This window comes from Bactrocera dorsalis, chromosome 1 (genome assembly GCF_023373825.1).
Source record: "Bactrocera dorsalis isolate Fly_Bdor chromosome 1, ASM2337382v1, whole genome shotgun sequence".
Classification (NCBI taxonomy): Eukaryota; Metazoa; Arthropoda; class Insecta; order Diptera; family Tephritidae; genus Bactrocera; species Bactrocera dorsalis.
The window spans coordinates 112563775-112587242 of NC_064303.1; the positions used below are offsets into that span (position 1 = coordinate 112563775).

At 36.4% G+C, this 23468-nt stretch overlaps 1 protein-coding gene across 4 annotated transcripts in view; it reads right to left on the minus strand.

The window, feature by feature from the left end:
- Positions 1 to 18173, minus strand: part of LOC105230752 (mucin-5AC) — a 158323-nt gene extending 140150 nt beyond the window's left edge. The window contains exons 1-2 of one of the 4 annotated variants that reach the window (XM_049446338.1): positions 17932 to 18173; positions 14510 to 15377 (exon numbers count right to left, since the gene is read on the minus strand). In XM_049446338.1, coding sequence (XP_049302295.1) covers positions 14510 to 14579 — 70 coding nt within the window. In that variant the 5' untranslated portion in view covers positions 14580 to 15377; positions 17932 to 18173. Of the gene's footprint in view, positions 1 to 14509; positions 15381 to 17931 lie in introns of all 4 variants that reach the window. The other 3 variants (XM_011211717.4, XM_019991951.3, XM_049446339.1) reach the window with 3 other exon arrangements.
- Positions 18174 to 23468: the final 5295 nt, after the last annotated feature.

Here is a 23468-nt window from a genome sequence, read left to right on the forward strand (position 1 = left end):
TTATCACCAGCAGCGCAGGGCGAAATTCTCATAAATCTTTCATGTTAATTGTCTTTCGTTACGCCACTTCAATCAGCGCCAGCGCCAACCAAACGCTCGTACACGCGCAGCCGATTTTGCGTGATTGATGGTCGAGTCTCGCAAAGCCATGTAGGGTCTAAGGAGAGGTGTCGGTGGACGGCTGCCGTTGGCGTTACGCATGTTGCGCGATGGAGGCAAGTTGAATATGCAAAAATGCTGGCGCACATATTCATCCATAGTTGTATGTGTGTGCGAGAGGAAAAGGCTGCTTATCTTAAAGTATGCATCCTAATGAGCGGCTGATTGGCAGGAAGTTTGAGCTATTTCACTTTGTTTGTTTTTGCATTGAAATGCTTAAGATTATAATTCGCACATTAATATTTATCATTGACATTATTGATGCATATATGCCCATAGTAATTATTGTCTGCCATCGCAAGCAATTTGCATAACACATACATACAAACGCACAGGTGTTGTACCTAACGCTTATTAACAAGATAAAGTATAGCACACAATCACACACAGCAACTTAATAACCGCTTACTTTGCTTTTTTCCGCGCTATTCTATGCAAAGGTAGTTTTCCTTCACAGCCAGTCTGCTGCTTGTAGAATATGTAGCAAAAAAGCAACAACAACACGCCTTCGTAAATTATGCGCCACTTGATTAGAGCAACTTTCACGCCAATGAAACCGAAAGTGCCCAGCCACAATGCAAATGAACCGGCAGGCTACAAACATATTTACATGTGATTGTGCATTATAATATAAAAACAACAATGCAAGCAAAGCATAATGCAATGCCAAGCGGGAGTTTCGTAATGAAAAACGCGAGCAATGAATAGACTAATTAAAAGTGGAGCGCAAACGGCTTTGTTGGGTGTTGCACTCAGGAAGTGCATGCAACAAGGTGTTGTATGACGTCAATTAAAACGTAATGTGATTTTTCTTTTATTTTTTAAGCGTATTGTGTGCATGTATACATGTAAGGACGTTGTAAAATTATAATTTTTGAACTCAAGGGCGGATGCAAAGTCCATTTTGCGAGTTTTAGAACTGGTTTACCGACAGCTGGCGCAGTAGTAATTTTTTTTCTGAAATTCGTGTTTATGAAAAGATGTTTTTCTTAATTAAACATTTTTTTTAATTCAACATAAAATTGGCAATTAGAAAAATAAGTCGACCGACAGGTGGCGCTATTGTCAATATATATGTATTTATACCTTGAATAGCCAATATTAAGTTAGCCACCATGTTTTTAACATCTTAAAAAAACCTCGAAGATCCTTTAAAGTATATTGATAAATGATCCTCGCGACGAGCTGAGCTAGTCATGGCTGCCGGAAATAAAAATTTCAGGACGATATAAACTGAACGATTGAGCATTCGAGTTTTTGACAATTGTCCTGAAAATTGCAAACGTCTTTTTCTGAGCAAGATGCTACTCATTTCGGAACCACCGATATCGGATCACTATAGCATTTGGCTCCCATATAAACTGAAGAACCGGAATCAAGTCCTTGTAAGGAAAGCTTTTTAATTTGACGAGATATCTTTTTGAAATTTGACTGAGATTACTACACAAAGCAGCGCTTTAATATCCGAAGAAATTGTTTAGATCGAACCACTATGTGCTACAGCTTCCATACAAGCTGACCAAGGCAACTCAAGTTCTCGTATGGAAAACTTTTTTATTTGACAGGATACCTTTGCGAAATTTGACAGGAATTACTACACAAAGCATCACTACAATATCTGAAGAAACTACACCGATCGGATAACTATAGCATATAGCTGCCATACAAACTGGCTGATCAAAACCAAACTAAAGATCTTTTTATGCACTTTTATGCAATGAGAAATGCACAGGCGAAAGGTATTATAGCAAACGAAGTTAACGCTTCTTCTTGTTGTTTTTTTTTTTAATTAATACCAAGCCCACCGTAAATTTCTAATAAAAGTTAATGCCATATAGTAAAAGGAGAGTGAAATTTCTTATTAAATTTTAAATTTCAGGACATAAATTAGTCAAGTCTTCACAAAAAATTTTATTTTCTTAGATCTAGTTTTAATGACGAAATATTCATAGACTTAAGTAACTAAATAAATTGTATCAAAATACTTTCGAATGTATTGAAAGTATTGTGCAGCACTATATTAAAGCCATTTTGATGATTCGAAAACCGTACTTTATGTCTAAATATGTATATTAAGATAAAACTATCTGTTTGAATAAGCGTGCTTAAACGGTTCAAATTGGCACGAAAGCCTCAGCTAGAGTTTGAAATACAAACTTTGTGAAAAAAGTTCAGAAACTTGAGTTGTTGTTATCTAGAAAAGTCAACGAATAGGTTGAGAATGAACAGCGGAGCTGAAGTTAACTTGACGGATAAAAAAACGGTAACTATTAAGAGTCTGAGAACCATAGGTGGAGTGACTCACTTGCCAGTGAGTTTCTACAACTTCATATACGTCCTTCTTCTATCGAGTACTTAAACACCTAATTATTAAAACTGAGCACTGGATGGTGTTAAGTATCTGCCATATAGAACTTTTGAGAACCTTCTTGATTAAACCGAAAGCAAGCTGTACGAATTTTGAGTTCACAGCGTGTTTTTCGTCATATCTACTAATTTCTGGCAGGCAGTAGAATAACTCGTGCAAGTATATAGATCTTTCACACATCAAACATGAACTATGGTAAAAGCCGCTGTGCACACTGTTGATACAATAGATTTCTTAGCTTAAGCTCCTAGCTTGCGAGAAACTTCAATGGGTGTAACCAAGAAAAGCAAAATCAAAGCAGCTGGCCAGACAATGCCTCGACCGCTTTCAAGGCACACCATGAGCTTCCTGCTCCCATTGATTTGCGCAATCGCTATCAATAGACAACTGCATGTATGTGGATAATTAAAGGCAAACCAATCAATGAAAGCCAAAGGAAAAAAATCGATTTCAAAACTTCAATGCAAACAAATAAAGCAATTGCGGCTTAAGCATATAGAAGTGAACTATAGCACACTCCAGCAGACTCGCGAACACATACCAGCACACATTTGAATAATAGCACGACACTGCGCGGCTTTGGCTGCCAGCCAGCAACTTAGTTGTCGGCTGTCGGTTGTCGGCGTTTAAAAAAAAATGAAAGTGGAACAATGTGGCGCGATTTTGTGTTGTGCTTATTTGCTTTTCCCAGCCGCGCGAGGGCGCAGACAGCGAAGGTAGTAAACCGTTTAAACGTGCGCGTAATAGCAAATTATAAGTAATTGATTAAGAGCGCATGTGTGCATGTGTGTGTGTGTGCGAGCGCCATGCGGCTATGCAAAATGGACTGCACGCGGCTAAACTTTCTTCGCGGCTGGCAGGCGCTGAGGGGAGCAGAGCGCATGCGCACCACATTATTTGCATTGTGGTAGAATTTTGTAATATTTATTGTTGGCCAGAAAAGGCTTGCAGCGGAAAGTAAAAGTGGTAAGCGTTTGTGCAGACGGCGCGCTTGCATTTTCCACAATTATTTGTCTTACACAACTCGCCTGAGTTTTAATTGCGCAATTCTTTGTTGTAATTTTATGTTAAACTTTCATTTTTAATGCGTTTAATGTTTTTTGAGCAAACTTTTCGCTGCATTTTACTGCACTTTGCTCCGAACAGATCTTCAAAAAAGTGCGTTCGTGCCGTAAGTCTTTCGTTTGTGCGTCAATGTTGGTCGGCGCTGTGGGAAAGCCGGGAAAGCACACCACTTATGCCGCAAATTAATGAAAACAAAAATATTTATGCGTAAAGAAATTTTATCGCTGCATTTTCGCCGCCAGGTTTGTGTCTTAAGTCTTTTGTCGACACACACTCCCCAAACACTCGTCTCTTTATGAACCCCCCGAAAACTATAACTGTTAAACCCACGCTTACGCTCGTTATTTAATGAAAACAAATGGTCCGTCAGACCCCACCACTTGGTGCTCACTTACACCAGCATTAACACCTTGTTAACAAAATAGCTTGCCGCACTCGCCAGCTGCCGCAAATGAAGAAATTACCGTTACATATGCGCAAACTAACACGCGTACCTGACTGCCATGCGTTACCCTTCCAGAAACTAGCGAACGGGCAGCGCTTAAGTGAAACAACCGCCGTGTTTGAGCTAAATTATTGCTGACCGCTGACAGGTAATGCCCAGCACCGCCCATTAGACCAGGCTTCGCTTGCTGGTTAGTGATTTTTTTCCATATTTTTCACCAAGCAACAACAAAAAACAACTATAACACCATGCAGCAACAACGCGTAGTAATGCATGTGCCCCAACAAACAGCGGTCAGCTCACAGCTTAATGAATGGAAAAGCAGCAACAACAGCGACCTGTGTGTGTTGTGAGCGAGCAGTGACTTCAGCCGCCTGTGGCCGGTAGCTTGTGTTGACTGCTGTTCGCACTGTGGTGTGGTGTCTGAACTTTCAGGTTGAGCACACCGAATCATATGTTTTGCATTTTGATGATGTCAATAAAATGAGGCACCAGCGAGACACAAAAGTCACCGTGTGCGTATAACGGCCATGACAATGGTAATCGCTGGCGATTGTGTTGTTAGTAACGGCGTTGCGGTGAGAGTGTGCGCGCAGGTGTTGGGCTGGAAAGCTTAAAACGCTTGAAAAAGAAAGCGTTTTGCTTAAAGTGTTGGTCAAATGAAATACTAAATAGTAAGTGAATTGACAAAATGCAGTTATAAATAATTGTTTTTTGAACTTTAATTGGTGATTTGATAAAAAGAAAATTTTGTATAAAAAAGAATTTAAAAATTATCAAAATTGTTATTTGGAACAAGGAAAAGTTCTAAGAAAGAATATTATATGTGGGCACCTAAAATGCAAAATAACATAACATCACTTTTCATAAGTTTGCAGACGTAGAAAACCACTAAATTGAGAAAAAATTAGAGTTTTGGTTATAAAATGGTTATACATACATAATATATCGGTTACCATATACTCATATTTAAACAAAATCAGTTAGAAAATGGTTATATATTGGTTATTATATCTGAAAACGATTTTTAATTTTTTTCAATCATACTTTGTTTTATATTTTAGATGACGACATAAACTAAACTCATTTAGGAGAATGCCTTCATATTCTCGGCTTCATTTAATAGCCGTAAGAAGAAATATTGACTAAGTAAAGAACAGCGACTCAACTACAAGAAGTATCAATATTTTCCGAATTATTATAAGAATTAGGCACTGCTCTAAAGCTCTAAGAATTTCAAGTGTAATTGGTTATATAATTATGATATAAGAAATCATAATTATACACGGAAGTTGGAAGCCATAAATCACTCCGATTGATACCTTAATATGTCAACTGAAATACGCACGCCGTCCAATCCAATTAACACATATATTTTTAGCTCTATGCCAGTAATCAGATTACAAAACCAAAAACACATGCCAAACTAACTTTCAACTTGGCTTTCCATCACGCACTCAAACACGCTTTAATTCACGGCTGTCTTCCTTACAACTTCAATAAAATTTCGAAATATTTACGTGTTCATATCGCCTTACTAATGAATTTCATTTGCACTCAAAACAGAAATTAGTTAATTAGTCACATATGCAAGAAAGCAGAAGCACGCTGCTTGCTCACAACATCAACATATGTACATACAAATATAAAAATATATACATACATACAAACGGTACATAAAAATAAAAAATATTTCAAATTTGGCACATCGCTAGTGAAATGTTATTAATTTCGTCAAGCCAAGCACGCATTGTGTGGCAAGTGCAGGCGAAATGGAAAGTATATATTTTATGGTGTGAACTCGTGACATATGACAGCTGACAGATGACACTGCGTAAAACCAGTGGCGATATAGTATGCTGCTACAACTGTTCGGTGGCTTGATGAGGAGTTGTTTTGATGTACAGAAGTAGCTGAGATTTGGTATTTATTTGATTATGTTATGCTATGTTTGCAAAAACAACTATTATTTATAAAGAATGCCATAACTAAAAGTTCAGTAAAAAATCAATTTCACTTCAAAATTCTAATAACAAGAAAAAACGTTTACTTCAACGCTTTAATACCTTTCACAGATGTGTTTTTTATAACATAAAAGGGTACGAAAAAAATTATATCTTGCTTTTTTGAGGGTCATTTTATATGGCAGCTATGTGCTATAGTAGTTCGATTCGAATCATTTCTTTGCATATTATAGCTATACATTGAGTAATTATTTATGCTAAATTTCGTGAAGATATCTTGTAAAATAAAAAAGTTTTCCATACAAGCACTTGATTTCGAACGTTCTGTTTGTATGGTAGCTATGTACTATAGTGGTTCGATATCGGCTATTTCAACAAATGAGCGGCTTCTTGGCGAGAAAAGAACGTGCGCAAAATTTCAGATTGATATCTGAAAAGCTGAGAGAATAGTTCGCATATTTACAGAAAAATAGATGAAGGGACGAGCAGAGAAATGGTGTTGCTAAATCGACTCCGCTCGCCACGCTGATCATTTATATATACTTTATATGATCTCTGACGTTTCCTTTTGAGTGTTACAAACTGTTCAAGGTATAAAAATGTTCTAAAAAGAGTGTTTCCCTACTCATGTTCAATGAAAAAAATTTGTATTACTTAAACGTTGCTTCCTTCAAACAGCAAAATCAATATAGCCACCTAGGCATTAAACTGATTGCTTCTTATATTTAAAAAAAATCAATAATAACTTCATTAAAAGCTAATTTGACTCGTCAAAAATAAGAATAAGAAATAGTTTTCAGATTTTCATCAGATTCATTTTACTTTTAAGAATTAAGATTTTCAATTTCAAAGTCTAAAATTAAAGTTCAATTAATTTTTGTTCAAAATGCATCACTTTATACACTGAAATGGCATTATTTGCGCTAAAGGAGAGTCAGTAGGCACATAACAGCCTAAACTTTTTCAGAACCTTAGCATTTACCTCACCAGTGAGCAATGCAATGTCAAACCAAATAAGAAAAAGTCAACGCACAGCGCCGAAAAAGCAGATACCAAAACGATTTAGTAGGTGATTTTTAATTTGTTTTATTTTTTTTTTGTTTTCATTTAAAAGTTTATTTTTTTCTGTTTTTTTTTTTTATTTTTTCATTTTTTATCATTATTATTTCATTTATAAGTTTATTTCTGTCTGTTTATTTCATTATGCGCTTCATCGTTGCTTTGGCTGTGTTTGGTGAATTCATTACTATGCCGGTGCACGCTAAAGGCGACGATTTTATAAATATACATAACATGACAACAAAAAAATTGGAAAAAAAATTAATAAAAAAGTAAAAAAAAAACTAAAACAAAATAAAAAACAAAAAAAAAACTTAAAGCAAAATAAAAAGCGAAAATAAGCAACAAAAAGCTGCATAAATAAACATCAAGCGCAAACAGGTTTCAAAAATTAAAATATTACCGTTTTTTGTTGCTCAACACATGCTCTGCTCTATTTTGCTTTTTGCAATGAATTTTGGTTAGCTTTGTTTATAATATCGAACAGAATTTAGCAAGCAGCTGAAACGTTTGCACAAGTGCGCTCGCTCATCAGGGCGTCACTTGTGTGCTTGCTTCACTTAAATGACGTCTGTAAATAATTCTGCGCGTTTCTATATTAAAAAGTCATTTTTAAGGCGCTTGTTTAAGTGATTTTTATAAAAAAGGTGAAAAGTACCTCAATGAAGACAAAAATTAGCTCAGATTTCATGTCAGAGAATCGACGCGTTTTAGCTTTTTTATATATCTATATACAATACTGAAATAATATACGCGATTTTCAAAGAAAGCTGGTGTCTGAAAAGTTAAATATTGTCGCCCAAAATGGTACATATTTGTTTATTTATAAGTATAAATTAAAAATATAACAAATTGAAGTTTGATTAGAAATACGAAAAGACTTTTTCGCCTACCAATATACCAAAAGCATTTAACTTATTTCGTCTTGAAACCAACATTAATTAAAAATGTTTGCTAGCACTTACACAAACACTGCCATGGCATGCGCTCATACAGTTATTTAGTCATACGATTTTATACGAAACTGCTTTAGAGCCTCACAATCCTTCAAAGGCCGTCACCAAATATAGTTTTAAATATTCAATAAACGCGCTGCTTCAACGGTTACGGTTCAACCGGTTACTGCACTGCAAGTTCGTTGCTTAAGTCTTTGGTCTTTGGTTTCGCAGTGCAAGAAAAACGCGACACAAATGATTATTAATGAACCGAATACCGTTGCGTAGGCAAAGCTTAGCATTTCAGTAGCGCAGCGCCAGCGGCAGAAGAGCAGCCAAGCCGTTTCATTGATTTCTTTTTCACTTTACTAATAGTCGGAAACGACACCGCAAGCGACGACGCCGCTAACAAATTGTGGTAGCAAAGATGTCTCAGCACTTTTACTTTTCGTTGGCCGTGAAAATCACTTTGCTTTCGCTATTGACATTTGCAATTGGCGACCAAACGATAATCGAAATTTATGCGTTTTGAAGATTTTCGAACATTGTGCTGGATTTGCGGCTATTATTTGAGCATTCAAGTGCTGCTTTTGTTAAATACGACAATCGCAGTGGCAATGGCAATGAGATGTGCTGGTTTATCAGTTGTTCAATCGAAAGAAGCGAGCAAAAATACAGCTCTACTAAACTGAGGAATCAGCTGATTGAAGTTTAGTTTTAAGTGAAACAAAATTGGCAACAAAAATATACAAAAAGCAAATCCGCGCTTAAAAAGAATCGAAGCAGTCGATAGACGCATAAAATTGCATGTGTATTGGTGTGTGTTGCTTGTTTGTGTTGTTCCTCGAGATGAACGCACTCATGGCAGCGCTGCCGCCGTCGGTGGTGCCAATATATTGTACAACGCACGTACGGCCATGCAACTGCGGCAACGCTGGCTGCCTTGCTACCACAATAACAACAAATGGCGGTGTTGCAGCTATGCACCGTTTGATATTTTCCATTTTCAAAGCAGCCACAACACACATGGATTTCAAAATCGCATTCGATTCACCACAATTTGTATAACCTTGCCACACGCACACATACACACGCACACTCACAACGGTGTATATGCATTTGTATTGTTTATTAGATTGCATTTCGCCTTTGTGTGCGCTTCAATTTCTGTTGATTAATTAGCAATCGCGCTGAGAAGTGCAATGACTTCAAACACTTTGCGCCGCCGCAACAAATAGCATAACCGCAAGGCAACAACATCACCGCAGCAATAACAAATAAACAGACAAAAACATGAAAACAAACTAAACTGATGAATTCGCGGCTTTAGCGGCACTTGAGATTGCAACAAGCGCTGTAATCACTCGAAATTGTTTCAGACGATTTTCAAAATGTTTTCACTTCACACAACAGCAACAACAGCAATAGCAATGCAGAGCAAGTGTAAGTGATACGCTGCCAAGTGAAGCAGCAGCGGCAGCAAACAACAATAGTGGGAAGTCAATGTTTGAAAATAAATATAGTTCAAGCAACACCACGGGCCTGTGCATAAATTAACTGTAAAGTGTGCAGCGAAGAGGCGCTAAAAGCAAATAATCACAACGCTCTCATGCACACTGCAACATATGGGCAATAAAAATCAACACGCTTTTGTTGAAGGCAAGGAAAACACAGGCGCACAAAGCTTGTGATTATGTGTTGAAGGCATTACTTCATTCGGTTGAGTATAGCTTCATATGTACGATGTTATTTACAGATATTTTTAATTAAAATATGCCACCATACATATAAATATATATAACAAGCCTCTGGAGTTGGTGAGAAAATTTTATTAATATTATTTTATGCAAATGTTCAAGTGCCCTTATCGGCAGGTTGCACTCCAACTTACTTATGTACATGCATGTCTGTGCATACTTATGGCAAGTGGCGGAGCAATCAATGGTGGATGAAAAACAAATAGTAACTTCGGTATATATTTAAGGAACTCATTTTCAAAGCATTTGTTAAATAACTTGAATCGAGTTGGTCGATTTAACAAGGAATTGCATTAAAGAGTTGAAAAATGTTAGTAAAAAAAGTTTGTTGTTGTTGCTGTAGCGTCAGAAAATATTTTTGAAGTAAAATCGATGAATGCTTCAAGTCCTGGGCCAGATAAAAATTCTGGTCAGTTCTGGTTATTTATACTATTTACAAGTAGATTGCCATGAGAATCAATCAATAAAAGGTCAACTTTAACAGTGAACACCGCTGTGTTTATTGCAATTCACTTGTAATTTAAACTTGAAAATCAACTTTTATGGACTTTGGGATACTTTAATCCGAATTTCGACTCTTAAATTACAAAAATAAAACAAATTTTCACTTATCTTTTTTTATCCTATTTGCCCTATTCCTCTAATAAACCTTACAGACATGCTCTTAATTGAGTCAATCGAAAATATTTCGCTTTATAAAATATTTTAAGTTAGGTTAGGTTAGGTTAGGTTAGGTTAATCTGGTATGCCTATGCATGGCTTAGACCAGTTTTAGGCTTTTGCGATCCCATATTATGGGCTCATGAGAGCGATGTTTCTTTATGAACTGCTTTCTTAGCATTTCTAGAATACGTTAGTAAAGTTATTTTGAAGAATTCAAAGTCGTTTAAAAGATACAAGGGTTAGAAGAAGGAAGTAATCGGCTTTTCTTTAAGCTGATTTGAAAGCTGAAACACTTTTTTCTTAATACTGTGTTTCTCAAACTTTGCTCCATCGTATTTCTAAGACGATTTGACCGAAAGACTTAAAGTTTTTTAGAGTACACTCATGAAATGAAGTATTAACAATCGAAAATTCACAAAATTCTCAACTTTTTTCAAATGACATCAAAAGTCCATTTTTTAATATATTCACTTGATAATGGTCCATTCCATGCATTTAGACTTACATCCTAAAACACAGAATTGTGGAGGAAGTGTGAGCCCTTTTTTGGAGGTGGGGGTGTTCTAAACAATATTTTTAGCTTAAAATGTATATTTATGCTATCGAAATGTTTGTTAGTAAATCATAATAAACTTAAAGCTCTATCTAAATACTGATCGCAGAACAAAATTACGAAAAAAGATTCTTAAAAAACAGGCCCCTTCAAACAAAAAATAATATATTTTGAAATAAGGATCGATTGAAACACAAAATATCAAAAAAACTGTAGAAATGCACATAGGGTTGGTCACAATCTTCATTTTGGTTATTTTCTCACCCTTTCTTCTTGATTTTTCAATAAAAAGAATATTTTAATATGGTTAAGGTGCATTCCAAAGTAAACAGGATCTTTCTGAATCTAGCGCCCCTCATCTATATGTCGACTGGTGCGTTATAATCTACTATCTTTATCGATTGTCCAGTGAGAATTTCATGATATTTCACCCATTGGAAGTGAAGTTATTGCGTTTTAAGTGTCAGTATGTTTTTGTTATCGGTGCGAAAATGAAATGCGAAAATTGGGGGACTAGTTCATATAGCATACAGATAGACAAGACATGGCTAAATAGACTCAGCTCATCATGCTGACCATTTATATAATATATGCATATGCTTTATAGAGTTTTTAGAAATTTCGTGACCAGGGTATAACAATTTACAGGAGACGTTTACATAAATATTTTTGTCAAGTAATAATTGATTCGGCAATTAGTTATGATAGATGAATTTATGGATGGGTATTTTTCTGGATATTGAGTTAAAGACTAACACGTAGTAGAAATTAGTACAGAGAGTGCTAAATTGTCTCAAAAATACAAAAATCTTGAAAAATACTTGAATATAAAGCAACAATAAACAAAAATATTAAAAAATGATCGTCTCTATGCAGATTTCATACCAACATTTGTAAATTCAATTAACTATATTTCTGAGAAGCATTTCACAATCACCACAATCTCAGCTTGGTAACGAGTCAATGATATAATGTTTTAAAAATAAATACAAAACACTGCTAAACTCGACTGAGGATTACAAACGGCCTATGGATTAATACAAAAAAGAAACAACTACAACAATACACACACACAAATCACGCAATCGCCAAAGTATTGTTTCAATGAAACCAAAAACAATCAAACGCTGCGTCTTCGAGCTTCGCTTTGCGTCGCGTGCTTAAAGCAATTGTTTCATTATCTTACATTTATCGTTGTTGTTTTTTTTACTATTTTATTCGCAATAGGCTTTTGAGACGCTGTCAGCCAAGCGACTAAATCAACGTTTCATTATTTTTGCCGAAATTTAGCTGCCGATTTTGATTGTGGCAACAAAAACTAGGCGCTCTTAGCAACCTCAGCGCTTCTTCGCTGCTATTTGATTTATTTCTATTTTGCCATCATTCGCTTTCAGCAATTTGTACGTACAGCTGTTTTTGGTTGTCTGATTGTTTGCCTACAACAATTGAGTAGCGAAAAAAACACAACAGCAACAACAAAACAAAACAACTTAAATGCGTTTAAAAACCAGTATCACTTGACCGCTCATTCTGTTGTCGGTTGAAGAAGCAACAATAGAACAACAAAGCGCACAACAATAACAGCAACGGTAACCTCCAATGACATTAACACACTTTTGCTTTCTGGCTTGATTTCTGCTGGCGTGCAGAAGGCGTTCTGCAGCCACTCACCGCTCGCCGCACCCCGCTGTTCGCTGGTTGTTAAACTGCTGTCCAACTGTTGTTGGCTGCCCGTGGCTGTTGGTCATTTGTCATTGTGGCTTCTCTGCACTGTCACCGTCACCGCATAGCATAAGCATGGCATGGCTTAAGCATGGCATGGCACAGCTCAGCGCAGCCAAACATGCAAATGCTTACAGTTTCATTCCTCAAATTTATTTGCATTTGGCCGCCTCCCTACGATTGTTCTTTCGCATTGCGCGTTTATAAATAAGCAAACAAGCTTTATAACTGTACTTTTTCTTTATTTTAGTCACAAACATGCAAAGGCACGTTAACACAGTAACACACATTTCTGTTGTACCTTATGGTGTCGTCTGTGTAAGCTCGTTTTATTTGCATGTAATTTGATTACAATGAAAAAAATGTTTCGTGATGCCAAAATTACTCCCCTCTATTCGACAAACAAGTCTGGTTCGAAAAAATGAAGGTATTTTGATGAGAAAACTCACTTGCCTTGCCGTTTCTTTGGGGTATTGGGTCGGCGGCATGCCAACCGGAGGCGTTGGTTGGCGCTGATGCTGTTAATGATGTGACTACAGCAACTCGAAATGATTGTTTGACGAACTGCTGGCAATGTTTTTACATTTGGAAACAGCTTGTACAGAAGTTGCTTGGTGTTTACTTTTCAAAAAGAGTTGTTTTTCATTTAAAGAGCTGCAGGCAGCATTTCTTTTTTAATTGAATAAATTATTATTATAATTAAAGTCGTTATATTCGAGTTTATTAACAATATTGTTGTTTGGCGTACTATTTTCTAAACTCTCCACCTGGATTATAGAAACAAATTAGAGTTATTTAATCATTATCGAAAAAAAAATATTTTTTATCAGCACAAATTGCTAAACTCGAGTTTGTGAGTACAGAATATTACAATAAAATTCAGTTAGAGCTTGAAAAAGAAGGCTATTAATTCAACTCGGCTACACTGAAGCTATAATACCCTTCACTGGTGCATTCATTGTAGCATAAAAGGACATAAAAATATCTTCTTCTTGAGCTTGACCGGTCAGTTTGTATGGCAGCTATATGTTATAGTAATTGGATCTGTTTTATTTTTATGGAGATTGCACTATTCATTTAGGCAATGATGCATACCAAATATCATGAAGATATCTCAACTAATAAAAAAGTTTTTCATACAAGCACTTTATTACGATAATTCAGTTTGTATGGCAGCTATATTCCATAATAATCTTATAAGAACCATTTCTTCCCAGATTGCAACATTGCTTTAGACAATAATGCATGCTAAATTTCGTGACAATATCTCGTCAAATGAAAAAGATGTCCATACAAGGAATTCATTTCAACCATTCAGATTGTATGGCAGCTATATGCTATAGTTATCCGATATCGACGAATTCGACAAATGAGAGGCTTCTTCTTAAGAAAATACCGTGTGCAAAGTTTCTCAATACTATCTTAAAAATTGAAAGACTATTGCATGTATATACAGACGTACGGTTAGCCAAATTTTTGTGAGAAAAAGAATTGGAAATTTTTTTTTTTTCACTTTCACTTAGAATTAGTAAGGAGCAGCTGTTAAGAAATTTAATTTTCCAGCTTTCTTCAAAAAATAATATTATGTATTTCTTAAATTAATTCAACAGTTCGTATTCTCCAGCAAGTTCGTGTCTTAAGTCTTTTGTCTCGCAACGCTTTCATTTCATTTCCTGCAATCAAACACACCACAGGCTGTCCGTTATCCACGAAATATGTACGAAAATCGCATTCTAAATCAAGCGCGTCGCGCAATTTAACCACAACAACAACAAAATCCATAAAAAATGAGAAAAAGCGATTGATAAATGCAACTCACCTGTTTGAATGATGAAGCAAACGCACGCCAGGTACCATAATGGCACCGCAAATCCACGCGATAAACCCATTTTATTTGTAATTTTCTCTCAATGAATAGTTCCAAAGGCGGATAATTGCCGAAAAAGTAATCAAATGTAAGCTGTGAACGCCCCACAGCAATGCGAAATGTCGCAATAAAACGACACCGTAAATTGCTAGTTTGGTTGCTCGGTTGGTGGTTGTTGTTTCTTATGTTGTTGTTTTTGTTTATTTTTAGTTGCTTTTGTTGATTTTGTTTATAATTTAGTATGATTCCAGTTCATGCCGAAATTTAACGAGCGATCGGCAAGCAACGGTCTGACACACGCGCTGAGTGGACAGTTAAAGTCGGCGTTCAGCGTTTGGCGTTTGGCGCTGAATTCGGTAATTTCACTTTTTGCGTTTTTTTCTTCACTTCTGGCGTTTTTATCTGTTGCACTGATTCGCTTTCGTTGCGTTTTAATTTAGTTTGCTTTGTTTTGATATTGGTTCGGTGCAGAGATTTTCCACACACACACACTAGCGCAAAGCTGAGCCGCGTGCAGATTTTGCAACTTTTGATTGAATTTATTTTTCGTGTTTGTTTTTGTTGCTGCTGCACTGTTGTTGCAATGCCGCGCTTTATTTACAAATATTAACGCTCACTGCTCGCAACGCGCGCTGACTCTCATTGCTTCGCTTTGCTTTGGATTACAACACACAGCTTGCGCACTTTGCTTTTATTTTTGTTTGCGTTTTTAATTTTTGTTTTTGTTTTTGTTTTCTTTGTTTTCTTTGTTTGTTTTGTTTTTGTTTTGAACTTTTGATTTTATTTACACTTTTGTTGCGAATTTGTTGCTGCCACACAGCTGCTGCAAGTGAAAATGAGAGCAAAACATGAAATATCTACGAAAATGGAGCACAAAAGAAAGAAAAAAGCCAACAACAACAACGCAAGCGCTGCAATCAGACGCAAGATCTCGCAGACAGCGCGTGGCTGCGGCTGTGTTTTTGTTGTTGTTGTTGCTGCAGTTGGTGCACATAGTGTTGCACAAATTGTTAGCGGCCGCAAAATCGGAATGGAAATCTCGCGTTGCACGTCCGATTGCAGCGACGCTGTTGCCGTTGTTTCGTAGTCTGCGCTGTTGACGACATGCGGCAAGTGTAACGCACCGCAGCCGCCAAGCAGTCAGCGGCCAAGCGTTAGTAGCAAGCGGCAAGTCGCCTGTCAGCCAGCTGAGCCTTGCAAGTGGCTGAGGTAGAAGTTTGGAAAACTCGAAAAATCAGTCCAGCTGCTGGCTGCTCGTCGCCATGTCTTCGCTGCGCTGTCGCCTGCCCATCAAGCGCAGTTGTTTGCACCAAACAACGCCAAATGCTGCAAGCAGTTCGTGTTGGCGATGCGCTTTGTTGCGCGTCTGAATGAAACTGAAATGCAGACAAACGTGAAAAATGCCTCCAACAACAACTGCGTAGCTATGCGCCAGGCAAGCGCGGCGCAGGAGGTTAGCTTTGTAGCGGCCACACGGCGAGCTGTGTTGTTGGGTGACGCAGCGCGCCGCACGCTCATGTGGCAAAAAACTTTCTTTTCGCGCGCAAGTTGCAGTTGAATGCGCGTTTTCTTGACTTCGCACAGAGATTCACAAGTTTTATGCAGTAATTGAAATGTTTAGGGAAATTATATGTGATTTTATTTTTTTTTTTCAGTTGGTATAAAAACTATTTATATTTTGGGCAAAGATTTGAGTGGAAATCTTATGTTATTCTAAAATTGTATACACATTTACCGAGCTCATTGCAACCATGATTAATTCTCTTTAAATTTTTTTTGATTGTCTACAAATTCGGTTTTCATTTACCTCGTATCAAATCGGCCTTTATTTTCTAAGCAAGGAGTGAATAATTATTGTAACAGGAATATAATTTTAAAAATTTCAACTTTTTCGGTAAAAAAACTGAAGAAAACGTAAAATATTTATTTTCATTTTTGAAAAATTATAATTTTTTTGATAAATAAAAATATATATTCCTTTTTTTAGTAAAACTATTTTTGGACTCTTTCCATTTCAAGCTTAGAATAGGTAAGTTATATTTGAAAATACCTTTTGTGATTTGTTTTGTTTCATACTAACACCGATTTTACATGAAATTTATTTTAAGGTTTTTTTTTAATTTTTTTTTAATTTTACTATAATAAAATTTTTTTTCCGGTAAAACTTGTCCTAACTTTTTCACTTGAAACTTAAAAAATGTCTTGTTCTTTAAATTTATTTCTTCGAACTAAAACGGATTTTACATAAAATATATTTATTAATTTTTTTCATTTTTCAATATTTTTTTTTTTACTAAAATCAATTTTTTTAAATTTAAATTTAAAACTTTATTTGATCTTTATCTATTTCATAATTAAAAAATGAAATTATTTTGGAAATTTTTTTTTTCATATCGAAACCGACATGAAATATATATTTAGAATTTTTTCAAAAAATCCTTTTTTAAAATTTTGTTTAAAAACATTTATAAATATAGAATCATATTTTATCCGCTAATTTGATATTTTAAACAATAATTTTTTTAAATAAAGTTGCTTAGAAAATAAAAGCTTATATATTTTTTAAATGTTAAATCTAAATAAATTATAAAAGTGTTTCAAAAATATTTTGAAAGCAGCTTGAATATTTTTGCTGTACAAATTCACTTTTTTTTCAGTTCAATGAAAAATTATTACGTTTTTTTTCTAGTTTTGGTTAAAAAAAATTATTATTTTTTATTTAAAAAAATGTTTTTTACTTTCTTTTGGTTTTTTGTTCCAAAAAAATTAATGTTTATACTCTTTTATAAAAAAATTATTGCAATGTTGATAAAACTTTTTTGTTTTTTTTTTTTAAATTCATATTAATATTTTTTTTATTAACGTTTTAACGTTTTTTTTGTGTTTTGATAAAAAAAAATAATATAATATAATAATTATAATATTTTTTGTTTTTTTTATATAAAAATAATTTTTTTCTGAAAAGTCCTTTGTCACAACTAGGCAATGAGTTGTTGTTTGCACAATAATATATTTTTTTTAAATTTTAGTAGTTTTTGTATGGCATTTTTATTTAAATTTATTTAAAATCCAAACTTGAAACATCATTATTAAAACATTTTTCAACAGCTGTTCTTATGCATTTTGAATTATTTCCCGTTTGAGTCCAACAATTAAATTATTTCAAGGAGAAAACTTTCGAAGTATTCGACTAACGTCTTTCGTATATTTTTCTAAAATATTTCATTGTTAATTCCACATTTGCATATAATATTTTTTATAAAAAAATCACTTTTGTTTTTTATATACATTAATTTTTTTTTTTTTTTCAAAATACACGATGCAAATACAATTTTGAATATATGTATTAATATACACATTTGTTTTTTACTAACTTTTTCAGCGTTGGCCAACAAACTTGTGAAATATATTCCAACCAAGTAACGTCTTAAAACACCGTCAACACCGCCGTTCGGTGCTGTTCACACGAGCACTTTTCTTAGACTGTATTCAAATGGCTCGAACGTCTTAAGTGGAACTTACTAACAGCGCGACTGTCGTGTCGCTGCTATTCGCTTTGCAGAAATATAATTCGTCCATCGCATTTCGGCTACGAACTTGCGTCTCGTTTCTTCGGCTGGCGCTCACATTGAGTTAACAGCGTCTAAGCAGCGACCGAACAGCCTTGACGTACCAATTGTGTAGCGTCTGAGTGCATAAGCCAAACTACCACTCAAAAGCCACACAAACACACACACGCACATAAAGTTGGTAGTTCCGTCTCGGCTGCAGCGGTCACTTGTTGCTCCACATAAATGTGTTTGCTGGCTGTTGAGGCTTGTGGGGCTTATGGGCTTAAGACAAAGTGAATGGCTGAGTTGAGAGAATCGGTTGCTATTTTTTTTTGTGATTTGCTCGCATGCCAAGCTTTTGAGTGAAAAAGTCAGAGATATTGAGAGTTACGTGTCATTTAAGAGAGTCGCGCTTAAATAGCGGAATTTAGTTTTTTATAGAATTTAAGCGAATTTTTTTTCACCAAGTTGATGTATTTTTGGAAGTTGTTTGTTTCGAAAATTTCTTTGGAGGTGTTGTATAAGACTTTCAAGAGTCCCGCTGGTCAAAAAAGCTTCGTATGGAAACAAAGAATTATTATAAGACAGGCTTGGACCAAGAAATATTATTTAATACAATAAACTTCGGTTGTATTGAAGCTAAAGTACCCTTCACATGACTTGAGTTGTTATCATAGACAATAATCCCTGCCAAATTTCGTGAAGATACCTCAGCGAATGAAAAATGTTTCCATACAAGCACTCTATACTGATCATTTAGTAGTCGAATATGGATCCTTCCGTCAAATCAGAAAAGGTGGCTGCTCAATTACAGGTAAATATCTCATAAACTGAAGGACTAGTTTTCATATATGGAGGAAGATAGACGTACAGACACACATGGCAAAATCAATTTAACTCGTCACGTTGATCTTTAAGATATATATATATATATATTTTATAGGATCTCTCATATTTATGGTATAAAAAAAAATTAAAAAAAAAAATTATTCTGCTTAAGAAGCACTTGCCAAGAAGAAGAAGGAATAAAAAATGCATTTTTTAAGAGAAATTTAAACTTAAATGCAAAATGAGGTACGCAAAGACTAAAACAAAGCGCATACAACTAATCTTAAGTAAACAGTAAGAAGCTTATGCCTAAAACGGCAACTTGTGTAGGCCACAAATGCTAAGTAAACCGAAATAAGAGCGCCTCCCCTGAGCAAGAGAGCATGCATGATCGCACTTATAAAGTTCTCAAAGCGAAGCTTAAAATATTTGCCTCAGAAAACACAAAAAATATTTACAAATATGTATGAGTGTGTATACCACTACAAGCATACAAAACACCTTCTGCAATCTTTCCACTATCGTTAACATTTGCTTAACGCTGCAAGGCAACTCACGCTGAGTAAATTAAAATTCTGCAAGTGGCTCTGTTAGTTGCCTCAATGTGTGCTATTGTATAAATGTGTGTGTGTAGCGCGCTCGCTTTGTTTCACTTTCAAGCAACGTGCGCTGCACCAGTAAACTTGGCCAACAGGCAGCGAGAGTCATTCAATAAAAGCGAAAAAAGTCCGGTTGGCCAACAACAACGCGAACAGCTTACAATGCATAAATACAGTTGGAGCAGTGGCGCAGTTATAGCGCAGCGTCTGCAGTAACGCTTACAACAGCTTTAGCGTACAGATTACCAGGCGTCCAGCGCGCGACTGCCAGCAACGCGCGAGGTCGGGCAACAGCTACTACAACAGACGCGCGCTTACAGCGAGTTTTAGCGGGTTCGCTCCAGACATTTGCTGTAATATTTCTTACTTGCGCGTGGCTGCTTACTCGCTTTGGTTGTGTTGCCACTTCGAATGCTGCCATACATTGGTGAATCACGAATCACTATTAAGTGCCATTGCTTATGTACTTGTGCATGTTGCTCTTGAGTTGCAGCGCTGAGAAGGCGAGCGCTGGTGGAAAAATATAACATGGCTTACGCTCAAGCAATAAGCTGTGCTTTACTAATAATAATAACAGTATTTTTATATTCTTTAATTATTCTTTTGTGCTTTGACAAACTAATAAAATCCCAACTTTGCAATATAAGACCCTTTAAGTGTGCCACAGCGTGACCCTCCCAGCAATTATAAATATCATTATGTTCCATTTGCTTGGTTTGTTCAAGGATAAATTGTTATTGTAGTGTTATTATTACGATATTTTAGTAGCTAATAAAGAAGGAGATATCACTATTCATTAGTTATTACATTGAGCTGAACGAATTTGATTTTATGTCACAGTAAGTCACCTAGTAAGTACCACCACCAATGCCACATGACAAATGACAAATCACTGATTGAGAGATTTTTAGTTTCTAAATCGAATTTGTATTGAATTTTTGGCTAATGAGTCATTTGTAATGAAAGATATTACTTGAGTGAGGAGTTTAATAGTTCTTAGTGCAATACTTGCCATTAAATAATATCTAATCCAAAATAGTGCTAATTAGTAGCAGGCGATCGCATAGTATGTTCCGCTTTTTAAAAGCTGACTAATGAAGCTTTCTGCATTGCGTCCGAAATTACTGCAAAATAACTAAATATTTGTTGGATAGATAATAGAATTATACTGAAGCTATAATACCCTTAACAGCTGCATTTTTTTATAACGTAGAAGGGTCGATGTACTGCCGGCCAATCTATTCAAACGAGGCGGCGAAGAACTGATAAGGACATGCATCAGCTTCTTTGTAGAATATGTTTGGACTAAAGCATGCCCAACGATTGGAATTTAAGTGTGCTCTGCCCAATCCACAAAAAGGGAAACCCCAAAATATGCGCCAATTACCGTGGGATAAGCCTCCTCAACATCGCATATAAAGTTCTATGGAGTACACCTCTCCGAGCCGTTCGATACCAAACGAAGTTTCAGACAAGATGACTTATCGTGCGATTTCTTCAATCTACTGTTGGAGAGAATAACTCGAAAAAAAGCTGAATCCAGAAGATACAATCTTTTATAAGAGACTGAATATGGAATAGGGTACAAGACGAAATATCTCCCGTCATAAAACAGGCATGCGTAGTCGTAGGATTTACGACAGAGGCATGGACGATGACAACATCTGTTGAGTCGTCGTTACGAGTTTTCGAGAAAAAGTTCTGGGGAAGATTTATGGTGCTTTGCGAAATGGCCTGTATGAGATATACGACGACATTGATATAGTTCAGCGAATTAAAAGACAGCGATTATGCTGGCTAGGCCATGTCGCCCGAATGGAAGAAAACTCTCTACTTCTGAAAGTATTATATGCAGTACCTGCCGGGGGAAGTAGAGGAAGAGGAAGACTTCCACTCCGTTGGAGAGTAACAAGAACCTTTCTCGGAGGACTTCTCTTCGGAAACTGTTATTTTATTTTCATTGGGGCGTTTTTTACGTGGCGAGGCGCACAAACCTGGGGAGGAATGGTTCGCCTTCTCATTTTAGCTCACCTTCCGACGGATGTTCCTTGACTACCCGGAGGATACTTGGTCTAAGATCGGAAGTCGTAAGCTGCTTGAGACATATTATGTAAAAATAATTGTTTTTGGCCATTCCCAAGTAAATGGTAACCAGAGAACTTTCCTAGCTTGCGTGAAGTTTTACACTTGACTTCATTCTCGTAATTGTTTTTCAAAGGAACAAATTAAGGCAGCTGGTAGCGTTACAGGATAAGGTGTCATCTACACGGATAGGAATACTGTTCTAGAGATCAATTCGATTATACCAACGTGTGGCTGAGGCTGAGTACTTGGGCTATCGGGTTAATGAATTCGGTTGAGCTCTTTAATTCAAAAGGGTCAATTGTAGTTTTGTGGAAATTGGAAAGGGCACAGAAGGTCATAGGTCGCAGTGCTTTCATCCACTCACCGAAACTAAGGGTGTCCGCAGACTGAACACTCAAAGCCGAGTCCAGCGCTCTGCTCGGCTGTAAGCATCTACTCTCCGGGGATTTTCAATAAATTTTGTCAACATTTCAACTTCTACAGTCTTTGTTATTATTATTGCTAATTATTCAAATAATTTTCAATAAATTATATTACCTTAATGCCAATTATCATCTCAAGAATCTTTGAAACAATTCTTATTCAGCTAGAGAGTAGAATTAGTAAAACAGCATTAAGCACAATTATTTGTAATTATTTATAATTAACTACGTCAATTCGAAATTTACAGTAATATATAGTATATATTTTTTTTCATTGCAAACCTCTGAGACCAGAATTTTCGCAACATTTTCGCTTCGCTCTCATTAAAAGTTGCTGCGGCTGCTCGTAAATGGAAATAGATTATGCATAATAAAATAAAGATAAATCGGATTAATTTCGCCTAATCAAAGCGCCCGGCATAACTCACTTTGGCGCCGCCAACACCACCAATTGCGGCCAATGGGAACAAGAAAATCCTTGATTTCGCTAGAATTGCCAAGCAAATTGTTGTTTATAGCGCAGTGAATACATTAAAAGAGGTTAATAAGCACAGTGCTTGGCCATTAAAATAGAGCGAACCAACACGAACAGCTGTCCACTGCGAATGGCAAGCCATTTAGCATAATCAAACATGAGCGCGCAACAACAAAAGTGGCGTGCGCAAGGCAACACAACAACATTTCGATAATAACAACAAACGAAGCAGCCTGAAAAATAGATTTGAAAATATGCTTTTGTTCGCGAAAATACACGAAAATACGCGCAACAACAACAACTGCCAATAATCACCCACTCCAATGAGACGGCTCCGGATAGAACGCCAAGGAATGCCTACGATCGGATTGGAATGGCAGGCGGCCGCGTCACTCACTACACGCCAGCAGAACGCGCTGAATCATAGCAAAGGTGAACTGGTGGCGCGTGAATCGCCCGCAGTAATTGCAGAAAATAGCTGCCGTTGGCACACTTGTTGTTGTTGTTTGCTGTACAGCTGTTGGCTTTGCTGCTGTTGGTCGCCAACTGTTGGTAGGTGGCTGGCGATTGACGCTGGTGGCCGCTGCTGTCGAAGAGTGGCGGCGCGCTTCCGCACCCCCACTTCTGCCGCAAATTACACGCGGTTGGCGTGCAAAAGAACACACAGTATGTATGTGTGTAGGTATGTATGGCATTAGTGCCGTATTAACAATACAAATACGCCACAAATTGGCAACAACAAAATGCACGTGGCGTGTTGCGGCAATTTAAGCAAATACAAAACGTTTTCGCTTTTAATTCTGGCGTTGCCACCAACAACGCCACCGCCAAAGCCAAAGCCACTGCCACTGGAGTGCCTGCTTTTGTTGTTGCAGTTGTTGGCTAGCAGTATTGTTGTTGTTATGCATTTAATTTGTACATTTTCACTTTACTTTGCTGTTCTTTTGCCTT